The sequence below is a fragment of the Herpailurus yagouaroundi genome, unplaced genomic scaffold, assembly GCF_014898765.1.
Source record: "Herpailurus yagouaroundi ecotype Mexico unplaced genomic scaffold, PumYag 181, whole genome shotgun sequence".
NCBI lineage: Eukaryota > Metazoa > Chordata > Mammalia > Carnivora > Felidae > Herpailurus > Herpailurus yagouaroundi.
In genome coordinates, this window is record NW_024412412.1 from 14,977,678 (window position 1) to 15,002,148 (window position 24,471).

Consider the following 24,471-nt stretch of genomic DNA (forward strand, 5'->3'; position numbering starts at 1 on the left):
GCCTTCTCAGCCCCGATGTTAATCCATGTAGGCAAACAGAGGCCCTAGGAGGGAGTACTCCTGCCCTCACACCTGGCGCGTGTTTGGGCTCTGACAAACCATCTGCCATATAAGTTCCCTCATCCCATCCATGAGCCCAAAAAGCACAAAAGCTTAATTGTTTGATAGCCTGTTTTATAAGTATGTTGAAATACACCTAATTTCGAAATTGCTGAGCCAAATGTCATGCATCACATGAATCTTGTGGGAAATGTGATGCAAACTGGTCCATGATAGATGGGTATTACGTCGCCGACCCAGAGAATCACCTCAATAATCAAAAGTTTATTTAATTCCCCTTGGAGGTTTTATAAGGCATTTAAAATTTTTGTTTGAGGGGCGCCTGGGTGGCTCAGTCGGTTAAGCATCCGACTTCAGCTCAGTTCATGATCTCATGGTTTGTGAGTTTGAGCCCCGCGCTGGGCTCTGTGCTGACAGCTACGAGCCTGAAGTCTGCTTCAGATTCTGTGTCTCCCTCTCTCTCTGGCCTCCCCTGTTTGCATTCTGTCTCTCTCGCTCTCTGAAAATATAAATAAACATTAAAAAAATTCTTTTTATTTGATTCTGTGTTGTAAAAACTAAAAGTAACTACCAGTAGGTTCTGACCTCTTCAACTTCTACCAGAAAGGAATGTTTTCTTAGCTCCTTCTAAGCCACTCAATAATAGAATTAGCCTTTCCCGGTAAAGGATGGCCCAGGATCTTAAAAAAAAAAAAAAAAAATCCGGCTCATTTTAGCTACATAGAAACTGGGATCTTCTGTGGTGAATCCTTGAATTAATCTAAGTCTGGGAGAAGATGGGTAATTTGGAATCAGCACTCCAAAATACATTTGTTAACAATTTTACATACAAGTTGTATGGTTGATGAAATTGAATGCCTACAATATGCCCTATATTTTAATAGTATTATCTTATTTAATGCTTACAACATGCTTCCAAGTAAGGTGCTAATACTCCTTTTTATATATAAAGAGGCCATTTCTCATAGATATTAAGAGACTGCTCAAAGTCATCAGCAAGTGAGAACTGAATATAGGTTTATCTGATTTCAAAACCTAATTTCTTCCCACTACACAATGTTGCCTTCCCATATATGCTGGATGTACAGGATGAAGTTTGATTCTCTGGACAGTCTTACCTTGGATTTTCTACTTCCTTTGGTCTTCTTGGCAAAGAGTGGTTTCCTGGAGATGTATGGATGGATGTCCTGAATAGGCTCATTCCCAATTCCTTCTCGTGTGTCTTTTTCTAACACAGAGGTTGGAAATCTAGAACCATGTTTCCTAGTCTTTCTTGCAGCTGGATTTCTAATTGTGAATTAGGGTCGACTAATTATACGCATTTGCGTGAGGCTGGAAGTCAGAATTGAAGCAAAATCCACCTTGCCGTTGATTTCGCTGGAACCATTGGCAAACACGATTGTGGAGACACTGGGGCTTTTGGTCACTGATTTAATGGGTGCTAAGAGATAGTCAGAAGGGGGGTGACAGGCACTTCTTACTTCTCACATTTCAGGGACAGCAGTGTGTTCTCAGTCATTCCTTACAGCGGCAGCCTCCTGATTTCCGAGCTTCACGGCAGTGGCAGCTATGGAACCAAGTCAGCTCCTCCAGCTTTCCAAACAATGCAGTAAACACCTGCTTCTCTCTGTTCATTGCCTTTCTGCCTAAAATAGCTAGAGTGGTTTCTGTTTCCTGCAACTGAACCCTGCTGATACACACTCTTTTCCTTATTTCCCACTAACTGCTGGTCTTTGCAACTGCCAACACTTCAACTGATCCTTTAAGCTCTAAAATGAAAGTCTGAATACCCCCGTTCATGCCCTATCTCTCTTACCCAGCTTTATTTTTCTCCATAGTATTTATTTTTTTTTTTTTTAATTTTTTTTTCCACGTTTTTATTTATTTTTGGGACAGAGAGAGACAGAGCATGAACGGGGGAGGGGCAGAGAGAGAGGGAGACACAGAATCGGAAACAGGCTCCAGGCTCCGAGCCATCAGCCCAGAGCCCGACGCGGGGCTCGAACTCACGGACCGCGAGATCGTGACCTGGCTGAAGTCGGACGCTTAACCGACTGCGCCACCCAGGCGCCCCTCCATAGTATTTATTACTGTCACTCAAAGATGACTTATTGGTTGACTGTCCATCCCTGCTGGAACAAGGACTTAGTTTTGTTCGTATCTGTACAGTTTTCTAACACTTAGAACAGCCCTGGCAACTAGTGAGAACACAATGGAGAGTGTCCAATGAGTGAATCTTTTCTTAACAGAACACTACTACTAAATTAATGTATTAGTAATAGACTCATCAACAATATACCCTCAATAACACCTCCTCATGAAGCTTCCACTTGGGTTTAGAAAATCCTCAAAGAACACAAAATGGTATCTGGTTTTCTGGATCTTGGCATTAAATTTAGGGTGACTAACTCCTCCCAGCTTGCCTGAGACTTTCTCAGTTTCACCACTAAAGCCCCCCCACCCCACCTCACCCCACCCCCGGCCGAGTCCCCTGATCCCAGGACTCCTTCAGTCCTGGGCAAACCAAGATGATTGGTGACCCTAATTAAATTCATGAGATGCTACAGAAAGGCATTTGGAATCACATTACTTTAAATCAACCTTGCACATAAAAGTTTGCAAACATCAATCTATTCAACCAGCCTGTGTCTTCATTCCCAGATTACAGCCGTGTTGCTGTGACCCCTGAAGCCATGGGGTGAAATTTGAGCAAAGGCTTGGAGTTGTAATTTGCACTTTTACTAAGATTCCTGTTTGCCTCTACCCTGGATGTGTTGGAGCTCAGCCTATGAATATGAAATGAAATCTCTTCTGTATTTCATAGTTACATTAAGACTACGATACGTGAACTTCCCAGAGAAAAAGGTACTGCAGGATTTATCGCATTAGATCCGAGTTTGTAACCTCTTTGGGAGTCAGAACAGTGAACTCCACAGAGAATATTTATCAATGTTATTTCTAGGAGTGAATAAAGGCTTAGCCATCCCTAATCCAAAGGAACTCATCTCCTTTAGCTGCTAACATTATCCTGAAACTTCAGACAGCGGGTTCAAGCATATAACTTGTTGATTCGAAATGTCAACACCTTTCAGCTGGTGCCTTGGGGAGAATTTGGAGAACATGAGCATCCTCAGATCTAGGCCCCAAGCTTTTGGCAGATGGAACATCTTGGGTATTCTCCTTCCCTGAGGATTCATGTGGATGGGTGTTGGGGTGTTTCAATTTTGAAACGTTCTTCTCAACCAAAACTGAAACTGAGAGATGCAATCGCTCTGGAATTTTTTGCACCTGCAAAAACAGTTGTGTTATTAAAATCAACTGTTGGTGCTGCGCAGGCCATGGCATGTGATGGTGGTGTTTCTCCAGCCACGCGTGTAAGGGGTTCACCGAGCGGTGCTTGCACAATCCCGGCACAACACATTCCCCGGAGCCAGCATTCTCCATTCCCATGTGTTTACAGAGCAGCTACAGAGCAAATGACCCAACTTCCAAAGAGCAGCTTGCTTAGAGGAACAGAAGTGCACATGCAGCTTTCCGTCTAATGAAATTGGTCAAAGGACTCCAGAAAATGTTTTTCGGACTGTGTGCACTCTGAAATGTCCTGCATCTTGCTCCTTCCACAGCATGACTCAAGTTCTTGGACAGACTTAACATTTCTGCTAAAACCAGCTATTAGGCCTGGCCACTTCCTTCCTTCCAGGCACTATTTTCAGTAGCAGAGACACAGAGCCCCTGCACCTGTTGTTAGCACAGCCACAGAAGGAAACGCTACAAACCCTCATTTGCCCCCACAGCACACAGCCAGGGATGCCCGAGCTGCAGCGGGGGGACGGGGTCAGTGTCCAGAAGGGCGTGCTGGGGCCCAGAGGCCAGGCAGCCTCAGGGTGTTAACATTTCACCCAACACCTTCTTGGCACGCCGTGGGGCTCCTCTCCAGGTCTGGGGCTGGCCACGTTCCCGACCCCAGCCCTGTCCTTTCGACACAGGAATGGTCGATCTCTGAGGAGGAGGAGGAGATTCTGGGGGTGACTGCCAACCTTGTTCCTCATGTTGGGATGCAGGCATGACTGAGACACAGCCCCGAGAAGCCTACAGTCCCGTGGGCTGTGACACTCTTGGGAAGGGGTCCACTGTGGCCCGGGAACAGACGCAGAGCTGGCTCCCGGTGCCCTTGGCTGGTCAGGTTCGCCTCCCGCTGGCTCTGATCATCGTGGCCCTGGGCACACCACTGGATGGAATTTTAGGATGAGGTAACACCACCAGGTAAAAACCAGTTTCTGTTTCCATTCTCTTTCCAAACCGAAACTGGTACTGAGACCGCATGCCAGGGACCCTTCTCGGCTACCTCGTTGCAAACCTCTTCCTCGCCTGCTCTTTGTCTTTCTTCAGTAGAAATTTGGCAGAAGAGTGGGGTTCTTATTTTCACCTTTTATCTGAGTCTGTTGGTCCACAGCTAGAATAACAGGGGCTTTTAAAACCTAATGAATTCAACGTTCAAAGAATAGCCTCAAGCAAATGGAATGTCTAATGTTCCCTCTCTCTGGTTTAGGGCAGGAGGCCATTGGGGCTTAACGTCTTTTTCATTCACATGCAAAATATTTCCAAAAGCACAAGTTTTAAAATTCAGAATGCTGAGACCAAATCTCTAATCTTCCTCATTCTTAAAATTTTTATCTCCTTAGTGGGTACCTGATAGTTTAGTATACTTTAGAAGTGAGGAGCAAAAAAGGGATACTGTTTGGGGGGGGGGGGGTTGATGTCCAATGGATTTGTGTGGATTTCTTTCCATGTGTATTTCTTCTCCTCTATAAATACATTTGAACAGACTAAACACCTCCTTTGGCAGTTACTTCATCAAAACATTGAAAAAATGCTACGGTTGAGCATGGATTTATTTAGATACTTGCAAATGGTGTTCTGGAAGCCTTCTGCAGTTGGAGGATGTGCTGGGTTCTCTCGTCCTTCTGACTGGGAGAAAGATCCTGTCACTGGATTCACAGCTCATAGCTGTACGCTGTTTCTGTTATCAGGGGAGAGCCCTGGATGCTGGCTGCAGAGAATGGAGATTATTGTTCCAGAAGTCGTTCCATCGAACTTGCTACTTAGACACACACACACACACACACACACACAGCCCGTCATAAAAGCCTATCAGCTCACACAGACGCTAGCCAAACGGAGCACATGTCCCTTGTACTTCCTCTAACTGACAACAACAAGGTCTGAGGCTTGAGTCCCTGAGATGCCCCATCTCATTTGCTTTTCTTCCTCATGTCAACCCCCACCATTGTTTTCCTACACAACTGGCTAGTAACACTTAGAAACAATACAGCCTTCCTCAGAAAGAATTTTAAACAGGATTCTGTTTTCCACGGCCATGGATGATTATCTTTGGGACTTCAATTGTGCATTTCCAAATCCTGAACTTTCTTTCACCTGGTCAGGTTCTGGAAGTCTTGGTTACAACCACAGAGGTGGGGGACGCAAGCGGGGGTGGCGCAGAGCTGCGCAAAGGGGCAGGAGGTGAGCTGGCTCCTCAGAGAAGCAAGCTGGGAAGAGAGAAGGGGACGGGGACCAGGAGCGACCCACAACCCAGTGACTGCCAGGCCACGTGGCTTAGGGCCACGTTCTACTACGTTTTTTTTTATTTATTTTAAAACGGGAGGACCAAATAAAAGGACTTAGATACAAGTCACAGAGAGCTGGACTCCGAGTAGGTTCTCTGGGACTTTTTTCACTAAGAAAGTGAGGCTCACCCATGAAATTGAGGTAAACACACGGTCCACAAAGTGCTCCTCGCAGAAGCAGTCAACCATCCAGATGTGGCATTTCAACACATCAACCAGGAAAATGCTTCAGTTAACTTCTGTTCAGAGCTGGATAATGTTATGACCACTCATTATGTCTGTAGCCACACATGGAGAAAAGCATAAAAACAGCTCACTGTCCTTTCATTGAAGGAACCTTTTCAAAAATTAACTTGGCAATCTCCTCCACAACCCTGGAGGTAGCAGACAGGCAGCTAAGCCTCAGTTTTCGGATTTTGTAGACATCTCGGAAGCAGGAGAGGTCAGCGCAGTGGCTTTGCCAAGGTCAGGGATACACCTTGAAATGACAAATAGGTGATGGAGTCTGGAGTTTTCTCATGCAAAAAGACATGTCCTATGTACTGAGGGCAGCTTCTCGGTCTAAGGGTCAGGTCCTGGAATGAGGACTGATGTAGACTAGGAACCCAACAGGTACCTCCTGTTACTGAAAACGTCTTGCCCTTGGGCCTGGTGTGTGACATAAATACAAAATTTTCGGGGGCGGGGCGCCTGGGTGGCTCAGTAGGTTAAGCGTCCATCTTTGGCTCAGGTCATGATCTCACAGTTTGTGAGTTCGAGCCCCGTGTCGGGCTCTGTGCTGACAGCTCAGAGCCTGGAGCCCGCTTCAGATTCTGTGTCTCCCTCTCTCCCTGCCTCTCCCATGCTCACACTCTGTCTCTCAATAATAAATAAACGTTCTTAAAAAAATTTTTTTTTAAAATACAAAATTTTCGTCTTATGTATAAGCCTATGGGGAAGAACAGGAAAAGCACAGAGGTGGAGAAGGAGGGGGGGAGCACGTAAATGACTGCCTCCACAGTCACACCAGACTTGGGCTTCATTCGTGCCCTTGATTACTACCCATGTGACCCTGAGCAAAGGCATTTTAAAAGTCACCATTTCTTCCATGTGAGATGGAGAGAAGTCCCTATCCTGGACACAACCTTGATGAGTGAGAAAGGGTACTCCTGTAAAACACGCAGCCTGGCACCTGGCTCACGGTGAGCATTCGAGAGAAGAGGCCATTTGGTCCTCATGGTTAAGAACCCCCCGGGGTTTCTCGTGGTTGAAATGGGAGAAAGTTTTGATGCCCAAGAAGCAACGATACTTGGCCAGCCCTGTCCCATGGTGATGCTCCCAAGTAGACACAGACAAAGTCAGGCATGATGCCCATTAAAAATTTAACTATATATCATATTCATTTATTATCAATCCACAGGATAATTTGATTGCTACATGAGCTCATAAAAGCTTTTTCACCTTTACAAAATTAAAAAAAAATGTGCCACAAGGATGTAATAACAACTGCTGATAAACAAGAAAAGGAATCTTAAAATTATAAATTTGCTGTAGAAAAGATAAAAAACAATTATATTTTCTTTAGAATTTTACCTTGAATAAAATATTCCCCTGTATAAAAAATAAAAAAGCTTGCTCTGGTTAGAATTAGAATATTTTTGTCTTCAAATCTGGGAATTTGCATAATATCTCCATGATAGTTTTCCTCTGTACCGCGTGGCATTCAAGCACAGCAGATTAGATTTTCTTTCTCTTTCTTTCTTTCTTTTTTTTTTTTTTAAAGCAGTCTTAAAAATGGGACATCTGTGGAGAAGCTCTTTTTCTTCTTCTCCTCCTCAGGGATGCGGAACACAGCCTCTGTGGGGAGGACAAGGAGGAAAGGAAGTGGAGGGGACGGGCCGGGAGGCAGGACACAAAGGGCCGCGAAGGGGGAACGCTGAAATGTGCCGTGAAATAGAGCAAGATCACAAGAAGAAGGTCTATCTGTAAGTGCTTTAAGATAAGGTGCAGAAGCAGACTGCAACGTCGCTAGTGCTGCCCTATGTACATATTCACAAGAATACAAAATTCCAGCTAGTTCACATTTTCTCATCCGTTCTGAGGCATCCACTCCACTGTGCTGGCCTTGACCGCAGGCAATGCAGCACCGCGCTGCCCGTGTGGGTGTTGGTCCTATGACGTCCTTGAACTTGAGGGAGCAGCCCTGGGAGATCCAGCAGGCTCTAGAGACACGCGTCTACCAATGGGCTGGAGTCCTGAGTTAAAAAGAAGCTCCAGTACTGGAGTTGGACACAGCAATCAATGTTCTATTGTCAAGGCTTTTTCCCTTAGATTTGTCTAAGATAGGTGTCAGAGAGAAAAATAAAATACAAACAAACAACAAAACACAGCCAAGACATCCCAACAACCACCGGGGGAAGTCAAAGGCTTAACAGCTCTTGACGCGGGCCTGGGTGATATCTGACGTTTTCTTGATGACGCTGGCCCGCGTCTCCCGGTCCGGCCGACTGCTGCTGGGCGCTGGGGTCACGGAGGGCGGGAGGGGGAGGTCTGGTAAAGTGGGCCACGAGCTGTTGTAAGGCACCGGACAGCTCTCCTCTTTGATGGTGACCTGGAGGTCAGGTTTGTTGGAAGTAACGAAGGTCGCCATGCTGGGCAGCAGGTAGGTGCTTCGTGTCCCCATGTTGCTGAGGTACTGTTTGCCTTCAATGTTCCTCTTCCGCCAGTGTGGTCGTCCCTTGCAAAGAAAAATAATCGAGAGATACATCTTTTTTCTTTGCCTTCTACCGAACGGCTTTCTATAAAGAGGCGCCACTGTTCCCACGTGTCGGTGCGTTAAGTGAATTTCTTAAGAGGCGTGGAATGAACAGAAGCTTAGCGTCTCGACAGCCCTCAACTGACATCCATACCCAGCTATTCACATCCCAAGCAATGGTTTCTCTTCCCTTTTTATCAATTCCCATTTGCTACCTCCCAGAAAAAACAGGCAAGACTGTTCTATGAAGGCAGGAAAACAAGGCAGCAACTTGGGTTTCTGGTTCCCCTCTCCTCCAACCACCCAGCCTGATCATTAGGTTAGGTTTTAGGTCATCGTGGCTGGTCTGTCATAGAGACTTGGTTCCTCACTCCTGGCCCAATCCAATCTGTGAGTCAATCTGCGTTTTCGGAGAAAAGGAAGTGAGGAACTCGGAGGGTAGAAGCCCTTCCGTTGTCTTCAAATGGGTATAGCTTAGAGCTCCAGTGTGCCGAGCAAACGGGGCCTCCAAGGTGGCTTCGCTCAGAGGATGAGCTGGAATTTCTGACCTTGAAGAAACAGGGTTGGCATGTGAGCATCTACGCTTCCTGTCTTTGCAGAATTCCTGGACTCTATTTGAAGTATTTAGTACACTGGGAAATGACGAATTAAAAACAACCATTAGTCGGTCAGTCTCTCTACCTCAAATACAGACACAAAGCAGGCCCTTAGCAGGAATGCTTTCCATCACATTACAGCCGTTTCCTGCCATTGTGTGAGCCCAGCCTCGAGCAGGGAAATGGGAAGCAGGCGACTGGGAATCCAGACTGAACACACATCTAGCCTCGGCGCCGATCACAGAGAGAGGGGACTCCAGGTAAAGGTGCCGATACATTTGCTTATTAGCACTTTCTGACAGTTACTTCCGGTCACTGCTCTTGGCCACTTGGACGTTCTATTTCTGCGGCTGAACTGGGATGTTAATAGTGGTGAGAATATCAACAGTTCCTGGCCTCCACTTGAGTTTCCTTTTCCTGCCGTCATAGCCTCTTTTTCTAATAGTAACACCTCACTCTCTTGCCTCCCGTTCAGGTCCCAAAGCTTAAATTTAGAATTCAAAATCCAAAAGTGTGGTCAATTTCATGTTATGTATATTTTAAGACACACACACACACACACACACACACACAATCCTCCAGGAAAACTCATGATCAAACGCAGAGCAGCTTAACCAGCAGCCGGGACACCGAGGTGCTGGACGGGAATGGGAATGGTTTCCCACAGCGTCGGTTGGAGCCGAGTGGCGGCCGCCATGCTTACCTCGGCGCTCTCTTCATCACTGGGCACACTATCGGTAGTTTCGCTTTCTGTTCACAGAGAGAAAAACACAGGGCCATCATTCCTGCTGCTCCAACTGTCGTGAGGCTCAGGCAGTATTTGAAAAATATATCAGCACTTCTTTTTTTTTCCCAAAAGAAATGGGTCAGCGAACTCATCTTCAACCCCTTTGTAAAGTTAAGCACTTGGGACTCAGGAGACATTGCAGTGGATTTTATGTCTCTGATTTTGGCCCTCCCGAGAAAAGTTTTAGAGTTGGGGGGTAGCTCCCTTTCTGGGGGCGAGGCTATGTTTTTTCATGGCCGCTGCCTCCCAGGATGGGGTGTTGGTCCCCAGGATGCCAATCTGCTCTCTGCTCCCTGCTGCGTCTGCCTCACCCCCTTTCCTCAGGGCTGATCCATCCACGCACCCCACTCGTGCTTTCTTTCCATCCCTGTCAGTTCACTCGAGTCCCGACTCAGAGCCTTCCTGGATTACCCCCACTTACTTGGATCTGGTCCTTTACCTCATGTCCCTTTCATACTTCTATGTTGGGTTTATAAAGCTACATCTCCCACCCGGGTTACTGTGGTGGACAGATGCTAGGGGGGCTCCCATGATCCTCATCTCCTTCCTGGTGTTTACTTGCTCGTTGGGATTCCCTCCTCTGGAGCGTAGGTGGGACCTGAGACTTGGTTTGAAGCAACAGAACACAGTGAGCGATGGGATGTGTGTGGTTACATTAAGGAGGACCGAATGCTGTGAGGAGACTTTCTCCCTGGCTGGCTTTGAGGAAGCCATGTTGGGAAGGTTTGCATGACCAAAAAGTAAGAGCTGCTTCCAGCCAACAGCCAGCAAGAAACCGAGGTTCTCAGTTTGCCAACCTGCAAAGAACTACATTTCCCCCCCGCCCCCAAAACCATGTGAGCTTAGAAGAAGACTCTCCCCACCACTTCCGTCCTCAGACGAGCTAGCAGCCCTGGATCGCACCTTGACCGCAGGTCTGTGCAGGCAATATGCTGAGCAAAGAACCCCACTAAGCCATGCCTGCGCTCCTGACCCTCAGAAACTGGGGTGGGATAATGGATATGTGTTGTTTTAAGCCACTGAGTCTGTGGTTATGTTGTTGCGCAGCGACAGATAACCAATTAGGTTGCCATCCCAATTCAGTCTGCCAGCTGTGAGACACACGCAGGTTACTCAATTTCACAAAATGCAGCTTCCTCATCTGTAAAACAGGAGTACTGACATCTTCCAAAGAGGATTGAGTGATGAATCAGCGAGAGGATATGTGGGAAAAGGCCTACCACAGGGCCTGGCCCACAGCACACACTCAATAAACGATAGCACACCTTTATCCTGAGTTCATCAGCCTTGCTCAACACTGGATTTGCACAACACGTAAATTAACACAGTCAAAGTCAATAGCAAGTGATTGATCACACATCACCTGTGCATACAGGATTTTTTTAAAGAAAGAAAAAACATTAAATTAAAATGTTGAAAAATTATTTAAAATTTATTTAAAAATAATAAAATTAAAATAAATAAATAATTAATTAATTAAATTTTTTAGGTAAAAAAAAAATTTCATTTTTAAATAAAAAAATGATGGTGTGCGGCTCTTCAGTGTTCGCAGCATGGAGAAACGAAAGCACAGAGGGCAGAGAAATACACTGACCCTTAGAGATCTCGGAGTCTGGGTCATTCATTTACAGACAAGGCCTAGAGAACGCATAACAATGTACTTTTCTAGGCAGCTGTGTCAGCCGTGCTGGTGTCCTTGCACGTGGGTCTTGTTCAGCCCTGACTGAGATCCTCAGTCGGGGAGCAGCTCCTATTACCCTACTGGGGGGGGGGGGGCGCGCGGGCCCGCGCTTATGCAGAAAAGCTCATGTGTTCTAGCACCTTCTACCTCTTTCCATCCTAAATCTACTGAGGGACTGGCCTCCAGTCTCACATCTGGCGGGTGGCACAGCCAGGACCCCAATGGCTCCAGCCCAGACGAAGCCTTTTCACCCACCCGGAGCACTGGCCACAGAGAAGGATCTCGAAGTCAAGGTTAAAGAAGAAACGGATAAACTGGGCCACAGGTTCATTCATTCCTTAACCAGACAAATCAAGAATGTTGACCACATTGGGCCCACCCTGGAGCCTTTTTACACCTGGATCAGCCACTGTCCTCCAGTGACTGTCCCCCAGCCCCCCACCCCCAGGGCCTGAGTGATCCCCGAGGGCTGACCAGGAGCAACTAGATAGGATACGGGCCTCTCCTCTCCTCAGACTGACAAGACTTCCCTCCCCAACTGGGAGCAACAGCCACCGGGACAAGGCCGGGCCTCGGCCGCTAACGATGCTGGCTGGCAACACCAGGCACAAGAAACGTTTCCACACAAAAACAAGTTAAAAACAACAAAAAAGGAAAACTCCCCTGCTCACGGAACCCTTGGGCTAGCTCGGTCTCCCGAGGAGGCAGGAATCAGTATTGCCACTCCCAAGAAGAATGAGGAACAGAGATGTTGAGAAACCTGCCAGAGTTGTGGCCTGAGTCAGCACAGAAGAGAGAAAACAAAACTGTGCGTCTGAGCCCAGGGCCCCGGGCACCGAACGCAGCAGCCCTGCTTCCTGAAGCTCTCCTGCTCCTCCAGCTGAAATTTCAAGATCCCCTTTCCATTTTTAGGCTTAGCTTTCTTTGTGCTCCAAAGCCAAGGTTTCTCTTCCTTTCCTACATGTCTAGACCCCTTTTGCTCCTAAGTACCCTCCCTAAATGCCATCATCTTCGGTTCCTTTCCCCTTGAAATAAAAAGAAACAAACAGACGCCAACAGGCATGTGTCGGGGGCTGGAGATATGTGAAAATGAGCAGTTACCACCAAGGTTCCGGGATTCCGCCACAGCCCGAGCCCCAGCTGCGGGACAGGTTGGAAGGCAGACCCTGGGGAGACTCCTTGGGAAGACCTCGCAGAGACCATGACCACCATCAGAATGTTAACTGCCTTTAAGTACCCAGTTTTCAACTGCAGGGAGACGGTCTGAGACAAGAAAAGACATACGTGTTCTGAACTTAACGCAAATGTCAGTGGAGAGCATGGTTTCTAGATTAAGATCACTTCTGAAGTAACTGCATTTCATAACACTATATAACAACAGCTCCAAAATAGCAAGCTGAGATTTTTTAGTTGTCTAAAAGAATGGCCTTGAGTGCCTTTTACCTAGGAGCAGATGGATGCGTGAAGCTCCAGCCTGAGGACCCGAGACCCTTCTCTCTGGAATAACTACAGCTCTACTGGCTGCCCCAAATCACCAGCTCACAGTGTCTTTGAGGTGCACACAGGCCCATTTTCCTCTGTTTCCTTGGTTTTCCTCACCATTACCATTCTCAAGACCCCCCCCCTTTTTTTAATGTTTATTTTTTGAGAGAGAGAAAGAGAGAGAGAGAGTGCATGAGCAGGGGAGGAGCAGAGAGAGAGGGAGACAGAGGATGCCAAGCAGGCTCCGGGCTCTTGAGCTGTCAGCACAGAGCCCGATGCAGGGCTTGAACTCACAATCCATGAGATCATGACTTGAGCCGAAGTCAGACACTTAACTGACTGAGCCACCCAGGCACCCTGAGATCCTTTCGTATGTGACAAATGTGTTCATTGGAGCTACTGCTTCTGGGTCAATGCTACTGCCCAATATCAGCCTGTACTGTTATTTTGTTTTCCCTTTTGATTAGTCTGGATTTGGTTTTTTACTGGTTGTGAATACAATGGAATAAAAAAAATTGGGAGCTGCTTGACTAGCACTAGTGACTAAGTACGTGCAGGGGTGCCTGGGTGGCTCAGTCAGTTGGGCGTCTGACTTTGGCTGAGGTCATGATCTCATGGTTTGTGGGTTCGAGCCCCATGTCGAGCTCTGCGCTGACAGCTCAGAGCCTGGAGCCTGCTTCAGATTCTGTGTCTCCTTCTCTCTCTGCCCCTCCCTCACTTGTGCTCTGTCTCTGTCTCTCAAAAAAAAAAATGTAAAAAAAAAATTTAAATAAAGTACGTGCAGAGCGGTAACAGGTACGTGAGTAGCTCATTTCAACACGGTGGTCCCAGTTTCCCTGAAAGTGACTGGTGAGAGGGAAGGGGGGTCAACCCTTGGGTAGGCTGATCTCTGAGGTTCTTCTTCCAGAGCTGTGGTTCTAGGATGACACTAGTCTTGGGGTCCCACTCCACTTTAGCACAGTTTTTACTGTCCAAACACCTCAGGAACATTACGGGAAGGAAAACAACATGTCTTTACACAATATGTGCCATGTGCAATCGTGCAATATGTGTAATGTTAAAGCCTTTTTGCATGCTGATACCCTGGTACATTTTCTGGAAGGCTCTTATTCCATAAGCTTTATTAATACGATTGACAAGGATTTCTTTCCCTCCATCCTTTGCGCAACTCCCTGGAAAGCTCAATCAAAAGATTCAAATCAGAGTGTCCTTAATTTCAAAGCACTTTTATCTTTGCCCCTCCCAACCATATGCAAGCCTACTATGGTTTCCTTAAGGAAGTCTTCACTGCCAGTTCCAGGTCAATAGGCAATTTCCATTCTCTTGGTTATAACCAATCAATCCTTTGTATTATAGTCTCTTCTCTAACTCTTCTCCATCCTCTCTTCCAGCCCTCCACAAAATATTGCTATGGCTTTCTTTTACTAAACCATCAATTACCTAATAAAATCCTGGTGCCATAGATACATCATGCAAGACGCCACTTTATAGTAAACCTTTAAATATAAAATGACCGTCCTCCAGAGTTTCCCAAGGTTGGTCTTGGGGATTATCTCTCCCCAGGGTGAAAGTTTTAAGAACCCAGCAAGAATTTTATATTGTCTTCAAACACCCAACACAAGTACCTCCACTCGAAGAAACCACCTCTTTTCTTGCTCGCCACAAAATTTAGACAGACTTGCAAAACTGAATGTGGTTTTGTAATACTACTGGATTAGATTTCAGTGATCAGTGAGGGTAAAAAAAATAATAAACAACAGCCTCCGAATACCAGTTTCCTAAACAAGTGAATGAAAATGGTTGGAGGAAGTCGACAGTTGAATTCCAGTCCAAACAAAGGAATCTTATCATGAAAACACAAACAGCCTATCCTTCTGGGGAACAGAAAATAAGAAGAGTGAATTACAACCAAAAAGCTGCCTCTCCTAGCAGAAAGCTGTAAAACTCCTGTCAAAAAGACTTAAACCAGCCACCATCCGTAACAGGTACATTTCACATCTGTAAGCTCTAGAAAAGCAGCCGTGATGAAACATTTTGGCTCTAGCCAATGAGCCTCACTCCAAAAGGTTCTGGAGAATTCAGACAATAAAAACAATGGAAAGAACCAAAGGCCAGACAGAGAAGCCAGGCTCCAACAACACCCCCCAGCTGCCTGCCAGCCTGCACTGGAATCCTTCTTTTCAAATCTATGCAAATATCCTGAAAAGGGTAATGAAATTTTCATTTCTCTCTGCGTGGATCAGCCGTCCTTGGGATTCTTCTGCTAAGGCAAAATGCCACTGAGGGAAGAATAGCAAGAAAATGTCTTTCCGGAATCCTCAAGAAGTCTTCGGAAAGTCTTCAACAGATAAACAGAAACATCTATTCTAAAACTACGACCCTTAAAACAACAAACCCATGGGGTGGAATAATGCCTGTAGCTCATGATATAGAAGAAAGTCACTCGTTTTTAGCCATAGCTATGTAAATATAAGCAAAGTAACCTAGTGTTATCTCAGCTGTAAAATTAAGGCATAAGCATGCTGTTCTGCGTCTTCGGTGGGTCCTTGAGATCAGGGCTGTGGGTGCACACTGAACGGAAGAACCCTGTGCAGCTGTCCAGGGCAGCATAACAGGGGAGGGCGGGCGGGGTGGGGGGGGGGGCAGTTAAGAACAGGCTTTGGGCACCAGCCACATGTAGGTGGATTCTATCTGTTTTACCAGTTGTTTGTCCCCGGACACGCTGCTTTACCCACACTGGCCTGAGTTTTGTCATTTTTAAAGAGGGAATAAGGATGATACCCAGGCTGACAGGGTTATTCTCATAATTAAACAAGTCAGCTGATACCAGGCCGTTAGCCCAATTCCCGGGGCACGAGAAACTTGCAGCAAATAGTAGTTATTCTTCCCGGGGCCTGGCAAAGACCATAAAGGCACATGCAGGGGCTCAAAATGTGACAAATAAATAATGACAAGCTTATCCGGTTTGACAGATTAGAAGGTTCTTGTAGGCAAGGTTTGATCTCACATTCATTGTATGTTCTTAGCACAGAAGAAAGGTAGGCCCTTGAGGGCATTAAAGGAAACAAGCCAATCACAAGAGGAGGAATACTGTTTGATTCCATTCACATGAGGTACCCCCAACAGTAGCCAAGTTCACAGAAGCAGAATGCAGAATGGTGGTCGCTCTTGGTGGGCTGGGGGGAGGGGACCGGGGACTTCGTGCTTAATGGGGACAGAGTTTCAGTTTTGCGAGATGAACAAGTTCTGGAGACCGATGGCGGGGATGGCGACGACACAACACTGTGAAGGCACTTACTGCCGCTGAAATGTGCACTTAAAGGTAGCAAAAATGGTCAGTTCTGTGTTATGTCTATTTAGCCACGATTTTAAAAAATAAGCTTAAGAAAAAAAACCCAAACAAACCCAGAAAGTTGATGTTCAGGAACTAAAAGGTTAGGTTAGTGGCTGATAATTCACAAGGAACCTGTCATGATCAACCCAATTCCAACACGACTGTGTGTCAGTCACGGGAGCAGCATCCTTAACTAAAGGACACTGGGAAGGACTCCTCAACATTTATGAGCTGACTGTAGTTATTCAGGATAGGACCTCTGCTTTCTTTTTGTAATGTTTGCAAGCAATAACATTGACTCAGGATTTATATTTCCTAATTATAACCAAGTCCCCCCAAAATTAAACAGAGATCATCAGAGAGTATAAGATGATGTAATGTTGGCAGAGAAAGGACTCATCGGTTTGTTCTGTAAGGATCGAAGAACCAACTGAAACTCATTCTAATCCTATGACCGTCTGAGTCTATTCCTGGGTCATTATGTGGCCCTTCCCTGGGGAATCAGATACCTGGCCTGATTAGAAGCTCTACTAAATTGAAAAAGAAGGGGAAAATATGTGGAAACAAGTAAACTTGCCGGAGTGGAATGAAGGTCCAGGTCTCAAGGTTGAGTTCAAGTCCTGACCCAAACCCTCACTGCCCCTGTGACCTAGAATAAGTGTTTCACTTGTAAAAATGAAGGAGCTGGAAGAAACGGTCCCCGAGGTTCTATCCAGTTTTTGGTCAAACTCAGATTCCACCGAACACACCCTTCCAGATTTCTGCAAACAAAATAGCCTTAGATGTACTACTTCTCCAAAGAAATAGTATTTGTTAGTCAGGCACAAAGATGTTATGGGCGATCAAGTAAAGAAACGCTATGGCCATGACTTCTGGGAACAAAAGTACCCAAGGAGATGTTCATTGAGACAATAAAGCCAGGATAATTCCCAAGACGGAGGAGAGATCCTCTGCTGTGTGGAGGGTGGGTGGCCCCACCCTGAAGGGCTGCCCCACCTTGATCTGTGCCCAGTTCCAAAGCTCCCCTCCTGCCCCCTTACCTGCATAGGAAGACACGGGGGAAATCTGCAGAGGGTAGAGCTCGCTCATGCTGACTGGCTGTTCGTCACTCTCGGTGGTCACCTCTACAACCTGGCAAATGTCCGGAGGATTAGTGACAATCTCTTGATCCTCGATGTTGCTGTCCAGATGTGACTGTCCTACAACTTCAAAGAAAAGACAGCCATCAGGCGCCGATGCCTGATTCACGATTCTAACGTGTGCTCTCAAGAAAGAAAACCTTCCCCCAAAAAGCTGAATGGTCAGGAGTCAGATTCTCAGTCACCACATGTCATCGGCCATGAAACTGAAGGACAGCTTTAGCTTTGGGTTAATGTCTCCAGAGAAGCAGCTTGCCAGTAACCTGGCTCCCCAGGGCTATTTCCAGCATGCTGGCCAATGGTGCTTACATGTGGCAATGTCCCAAACTCAATCCAATCACAGCCAAGCCTGCAAGACTGGAGGCTGCATCCAGACCTAGCCCCAGGGCCAGAAAGACAGTGCTTTGAACTTGACCCATTTCTTTCCTCTGTTCTTGCTCCGAAGGAAGCTGTTGTGCCATTTTCCAGGTCCTGGGTCCAGAGAGATATTACCAAACATTATTAAGGAGAAAGGACCACCAAAATCCACTCCATTGTGTCATGTCCAGCTGTGGGTACTCTGTTCACACTCCCAGCCCCTTCCTACCCTGCAGGCAACATGACCGCTGGATGGAATATCTGAACAGTGGAACAGAATGGTTTTCCCAGCCCAACACACATTGGTAGCACCAGCTCCCCAGAACACTGACAAGATGATTTCCGACCACCTTGCCTCTGAATCCTGCCTCAACTTCCTTTTAATCAAATCTTTTAGTTTGAGGTCATTATAGAGTCACGTATAGTTGGAAGAAGTAATAGAGAGATCCTGTGTGCCCTTTATCCAGTTTCCTCCAATGCAAGCATCTTGCAAGATTATAGCACAATTCCTGGGGCGCCTGGTGGCTCAGTCGGTTAAGCATCTGACTCTTGGTTTCAGCTCAGGTCATGATCTCATGGTTCACGAGTTCGAGCCCCACATCAGGCTCTGCACTAATAATGCAGAGCCTGCTTGGGCTTCTCTCTCCCCCCCTCTCTTTCTGCTCCTACCCCACCGGCACGCTCTCTCTCAAAACAAATAAACTTAAAAAAATTAAAATTTAAGACTACAGTACAATACCAGGATACTGACACTGATAACATTCTACGCATCTTGTTCAGATTTCCTCAGTCTTCCTGTGCGTGCGTGTGTGTGTGTGTGCGTGTGCACACACACACGCAATTAGTTTTCTGCAATTTTATCACTTACGGAGTTTCATGTTTGCGAGCACAATCAAAATACAAAACACGTCCATCATCACAAGTATCTCCTACGTTACTCTTTTATATCTACCTTCCTTCAGCCTCTCTTCCCCATGATCTCTAACCCCTGACATCCACTAACCTGTCCCCCATTTCCATAATTTTTGTCATCTCAAGGATGTTTCATAAATGAGCTCACACGGTAACCTTTTTATATTGGCTTTTTATTCAGTATAATTCCCTAGAGATTCACCTAAGTTGCTGTGGACACCAACAGCTGGTTCCTGTTCACTGCCGAGTAATATTCCCTGGTGTGGATATAGCACAATCTGTTTAACTCTCCAGCCACGGAAGGAAGAGAGAAAAGGCACCCAAGAGGCTGGGGAAGGAGGCCGTTTTCGTGTTTTGGCTGTTACAAGTAAGGCTGCTATGAATATGCGTATTCAGGTTTTATATGAACCTAAGTTTCCATGCCTCCGGGATAAAAGCCCAAGAATGCAATTGCTGGGTCGTACGGTAACTTCATGTTTCATTCTACAAGGAACTGCCAAACTCTGGCTTGACGTGGCTGTACTGTTTCCCATTCCCACCAGGAATGTATGGATGATCTCAATTTATGCACATTCTCGTCCACTTCTGGCGTGGCCACTATTTTTCTGTCAGCCACTCTGATAGGTGTGCAGTGGTATCTTACCGTGGTTTTAATTTGAATGTCCCTAATGCCCTCCCCTACTTTCAAACAGAACTGACCTTAGACTTCTGTTGGCAACTGACTGGATGAAATATCCCTGAAAACCGCCACCAATAAACCCATGGAAATAACAAAGGAATAACAGTGTTTTCCCAAGGGCCTCAAAATACTTTGCCGTCACAGTCAATGTTTTACTCGTGTAAGTTATTTTAACATTTCCACCCATGACCATGACAGGCAAACCACCATCATCCTATGATCAACTAAGAAACTAACTCAGGCACAGAGAGGTAGACGGACTTCTCCAAAGTCACACAGTTTGTGGATTATGTACGGTGTCCATGTCCCTCGCATCTTCCCGACCCTCAGGGTAGGCAAGAAGGCCTCCGTGTTCCAATCTTCTTGAGAAGTTTGCCATCACGGACAAATGCTTGTTTTAACTGCACAAAGTATTTTCATTGCTCCGGTATTTTTGTTTAGAAATGAGTTCCTGTTTTAATTGCTTTTTTTGGAGGGAGATGAAATGACCAGCCCGACGTAGGGAGAACATGACCTGATTCTACTCAGAGAAGGCTTGAGAAGGGAGTGAGAATTCTCGGGTTCTGGAAGGAAGAGAGGAAAAGCACGCACGAGGCTGGGGAAGGAGATTTGGGGATGTGATAACCATCCACAAAGCCACAGCATTCAGAAGGGAAGGGAAATGGAATGTTGTCGAAGTTCTCCTGGAGGGGATAAAATTAAAGAAGAGGAAGGCAGACTATATATGGCAGGCAGACTCCCCAATTCTTATTTTATCCTTTGGACTAGCCTATTTGAGCAGGAGAGCATCAATTATGCAGTTCACCAGACACAGACTGAGTGCTGACACCGACCTCTCTCGAGTTTCTTCCGCCTCTTCTCGCACAGAAGACAAAATGGCAGGAAAACGAGATTTCCCAAGTCCTAAAAGCAGTCAGCAGATAGAAGCCAAACGGGGCGTGTGTACGAGGAGGGCTGGCTACAAGTAATACCCTGCACACTAAGGCAATTAGGCTCTTCTATGAATTAGATTTCCATCGAAGCCACGTTAACTTCCAATACTCCAAAATTCAATTCTCTCTTGCGCTGTCGTTGCAAATAGACGGCAAGCGAGCTGGGACTGTACCCAATGACAGCAGCTCAAAAGTCTTCCTCTCTACAACAGCCCCGCAAACTCTCAGACCAGGAACTCTCGCCCTCGCTGCTTTTGCCCAGAATGCCCAACTCGGTCATTCAACATACGGAAGATTTGCTACTTCGTAGGACAACTTGTCACATACTGGGGAGGGGCAGGACATGACCGAGCCAGCAAGGACCTGGTTTGTGAGCTGTCTCGTAGGGCTCCTGGTCAACACAGAAGGCTCAAGAGGTGAAGTTTAGGACAGTGTGAAAAGACAGTAGAGAATTTTCTCCCAGTGGGAAGGATCAAAGGCTTCAGTGAGGCAGTAACACGGGTTGGAAGGGGAAGGTGAGCAACAGGCAGCATTCAGAATGCCTCTGTCTTTCTGGAGCCTTTTCCTGACCATCCAGAACTGTCTGACCTCCCCTTCCAGAGCGCCCCTCACTCGCGGTCCCCACTGCTCGGCCAACACTAACAACATGACATGACCTGGAGACACTTCCTGACTTTCTGCCTCCTACTGCAAGTTAATTCTTTATGTTTCCTTTTAACTTTTTATTTGGATGCCTCATCTTCGCCACCAAATTGTGGCTCCTGAGAGAGCCGAGAACTGGGATTAGAACTTTGTGTATCAAGTCGTAGCCCAGGCTCATGGCTGATGTCTGAGAGCAGCTAGCGAATTTCTGCTAAACAAAGAGATGAATGAACACGGCAAGGCTCACCGACTGGAGCCGGAGTCCCAGAGGAGACCATGGCCGCTTGCAAAGGCCGGATGTGACAATGAATGTTTCCTAGCAAATGTCAGGACTTCTGGCGAGCCGGGCTTTTTAGAACCTGGATGAAATGATGAAGATAGGGCGGGCCATGGTTGCCAGAAGCTGAGGGTAAGGGGAGGAAATGCTTAGGGGCAATAAAATGTCATAGGTCTTGAATATAGTGGTGGTTATACAACTGAGTGCACCGGCCAAGAAGAGGTTAATTTTACATTATTTCACTTAATATCTGAACATCATTGAGGTCCCAACCCGTAAGGTTCCAGCCCAACATCTCAACATCTGAGATGCTCCTTGGATGTGCTTTAGGCACAACCCCTAATCAACTGACCAATCTCTGTCTCTGTGTCTCTCTCCTGAGTTCCCCAAACCACTAGCCTTTGCCCCCAGTAACACCGACTCCTGACTCCTGACACCTGAAAAGAGGGGCAAGTAGCAGAGTAGCAGAACTGTTAGCAACCCCTAAGGCAAATAAAGTCACAAGTGGCACCCTGCTAGGCACCTGAATATCCTCTCTGATAAGTAATCGTACAAAGCCTAAGGCTTCCCAAGCACTTATCTTTGCCTTTCCCACTCACCCTGTACGTCCCATCTATAAGTCTCCACAGCCCCACGAGGAAGGCACAATTACTGTCCCCATTCCAGACACGAGGAAAAGGCATCATGAGGAGTTAAATATTAATTTGAGGCAAGACAGCCAGTAAGTGGCAAAGCCAGCAATCAGATTCCACTTTCCCTGACCCCAAGGCTCAACTCAAGTACTCCCCGATATGGTCTCCCCAGCTAAGAGAGCTCAGGAAATTCTGACCGGGCGCCTCTGGCTTCCTAATAAGCCCATCTGAGGATGAAAACTTACGCATCTCACCTTAACGAGACTCTGGGCTCATAACCAGCAGTGGAAATGCTTTTCAACAGCTCTATATTGGGTGCCAAGGAAACTCTCCAATGGTTGGAGGGGCTTGAAATCCACCAAGCTTCTCCAGCACATCGGGGAAAGAGTCCCCCGCAGCAATGTCATTTTATCTGGACCTAGTTGCTAAGAATTACAACAATATTATTCGTGGCTGGTTACTGATGAGCCAGTGTGGTTCCTTAAAGGGTCATCCCAACTTTATTAACAACTGTTGACTTAGTGGAGGGCTCCACCTGAGAACACAGTTGCCCCCATGCCTCACAGAAAGCTCTTAATAGCAGAGACTATTAGAAATGAAAACAAGGGCCTCTGAAGGCGGGGAGGCTGGGTCCTACCACTTTATAACTAAAGAAAGCTGAAACCCAGAGAGGCCAGACAAATAACCGCCAAGGTCACCTAGGTAGCTGCAGGGTCGAGAATAAAGCTAATTAGGGGAGGGGGGCACCTGGGTGGCCCAGTCAGTTACGCATCAGACTGCGCTCACAGTATGGAGACGACCTGGGATTCTCTCTCTCTCTCTCCCCCTCTCTCTGCCCCTCCCTCACTCCCGCTGTCTCTGTCTCCCTCAAAATAAGTAAATGAAACGTTAAAGCGTATCAGAGGGCACAGAAAATCAGGCCATCGGCGTGGTATTATGGAGAGAAATTTCTTCTTGGTCCTGTCTGAAAGTCTGAGAACTGAAACTGTTAATATTAGCCGCGACGATGAGGCACAGATTGGAGGTTACTTTTCTTACTCAGATCTTACTTAATCACAATCTTATTTTACCACCTTCTAACTACACAGTGACTTTTCCACTAGGCTCATTTTGCGCTCTCAACAACCCCGTGAGGTAGGCAGGATGAGTATTATGATTTCTACCTTATATTTGAGGTCATGGAGTCTCAGAGAGGTTAGGGAGTTTGCCCAAGGTCATGTGGCAAATAAATAAATGACCTAAAAAACCTGCAGAAGGAGGTCTAAAACCCAAGTCTTTCTAATCTGGGGTGTGTGTGTGTGTGTGTGTGTGTGTGTGTGTGTGTATGAATAAAACGCAGGCATGATCTGGGACAGATGTCCAAGAGCAATGGTGGGAAAGACCGTCACTACAGGGTTAATAATTTTAGAGAATGGAGTTCTGTCCTCGCACAGGCCAGACGGACCCCCTGCAGCCTGCACCCACCTCAACCGGTTGATGTAGGTCAGGGTGAAGCACGAGGGTGACGGGGCCGAGAAAACAGCACCACACGTTACCATCAAGGGGAGCAAATGCTCCGCCCCAATAAAATCTCAGAAGAGTTGATCAATACATCATGAGGGTCAACAGTCTGGGAGCAGAAATGTGGGTGAGACGTGCCGGGGTAGCAGCTTACGCTTCCCAGCGGAACTGCCAAACGTCCGTTTCTTTCTGTGCTGCGCTGACAGAGCCCTAAGGGCCGCGCCACAGTGACAAAGCCAGAGCCACCTCGCTTGCACGCTGGACAGGCACGTGGAAGTCACAACATGCTGAATCATTCAAGTTCAAAACCAAATACATGGGGCGCCTGGGTGGCTCCGTCCGTTAAGCCTCCAAACTCGGCTCAGGTCATGATCTCGCGGTTCGTGGGTTCGAGCCCCGTGTCGGGCTCTGTGCTGACAGCTCGGAGCCTGGAGCCTGCTTCGGATTCTGTGCCTCCCTCCCTCTCTGCCCCTCCCCCGCTCACACTCTGTCTCTATGTCTCTCAAAAATAACCATTCAAAGTATATATACAAATAAAAGGGGTGGGCAAGGACCAGGTCACCAGGACTCTGTGGAGACGAGAGAGACTCAGATCTTCGTCTTGGGGACAATGGTGACTTGGTGAGACTGGCATTGTTTTTTTTAAAAAGTCACTCTGTGTGGAGAATGAATGGGGCGGGGGCGACAGCAAAGGTGACTGGGACTGGTGTCAGAAATAGAAAGAAGGGGCCGGGATTTGAGAAACCCGAGGAGCTGATGGTTAATTATAAATGAGGTGGGAGCGGCAAGGCAGAGGGGAAGGTGAGAAACCTTTAGCCTCATGAAAGGATGGCAGGTTTCTTGGGCAAATCAAAACTTCTTAAGGTTGAAAAGACATAGCTCAGACTACTGCCAGAACTCTGCACGCTCATGGTGACGTAGAGCGTCCCGCACAGGCCCATCTCTGGGACCAGGCTTTTCCAGGCCGGGTCCACCGGAGAAAAATAAGGTGCACTATGGGTTCTGGGTCTGGGTTCACGTCTCACGTGGGGGTTCATGTTGCTCTGCGTTTTCTAGTCCTAACAGAACCGGATGCCTTGTCTCGTGAGGGGGTGAACAGC

The 24,471-nt window shown here is 46.9% G+C and overlaps 1 protein-coding gene across 3 annotated transcripts in view; it reads right to left on the reverse strand.

The window, feature by feature from the left end:
- Window positions 1-7,040: 7,040 nt before the first annotated feature.
- Window positions 7,041-24,471, reverse strand: part of IRF2 (interferon regulatory factor 2) — a 90,850-nt gene continuing 73,419 nt past the window's right edge. For all 3 annotated transcript variants that reach the window (XM_040489900.1, XM_040489899.1, XM_040489901.1), the window contains exons 7-9: window positions 17,342-17,506; window positions 9,721-9,767; window positions 7,041-8,403 (exon numbers count right to left, since the gene is read on the reverse strand). In XM_040489900.1, coding sequence (XP_040345834.1) covers window positions 8,095-8,403; window positions 9,721-9,767; window positions 17,342-17,506 — 521 coding nt within the window. In that variant the 3' untranslated portion in view covers window positions 7,041-8,094. The remainder of the gene's footprint in view (window positions 8,404-9,720; window positions 9,768-17,341; window positions 17,507-24,471) is intronic.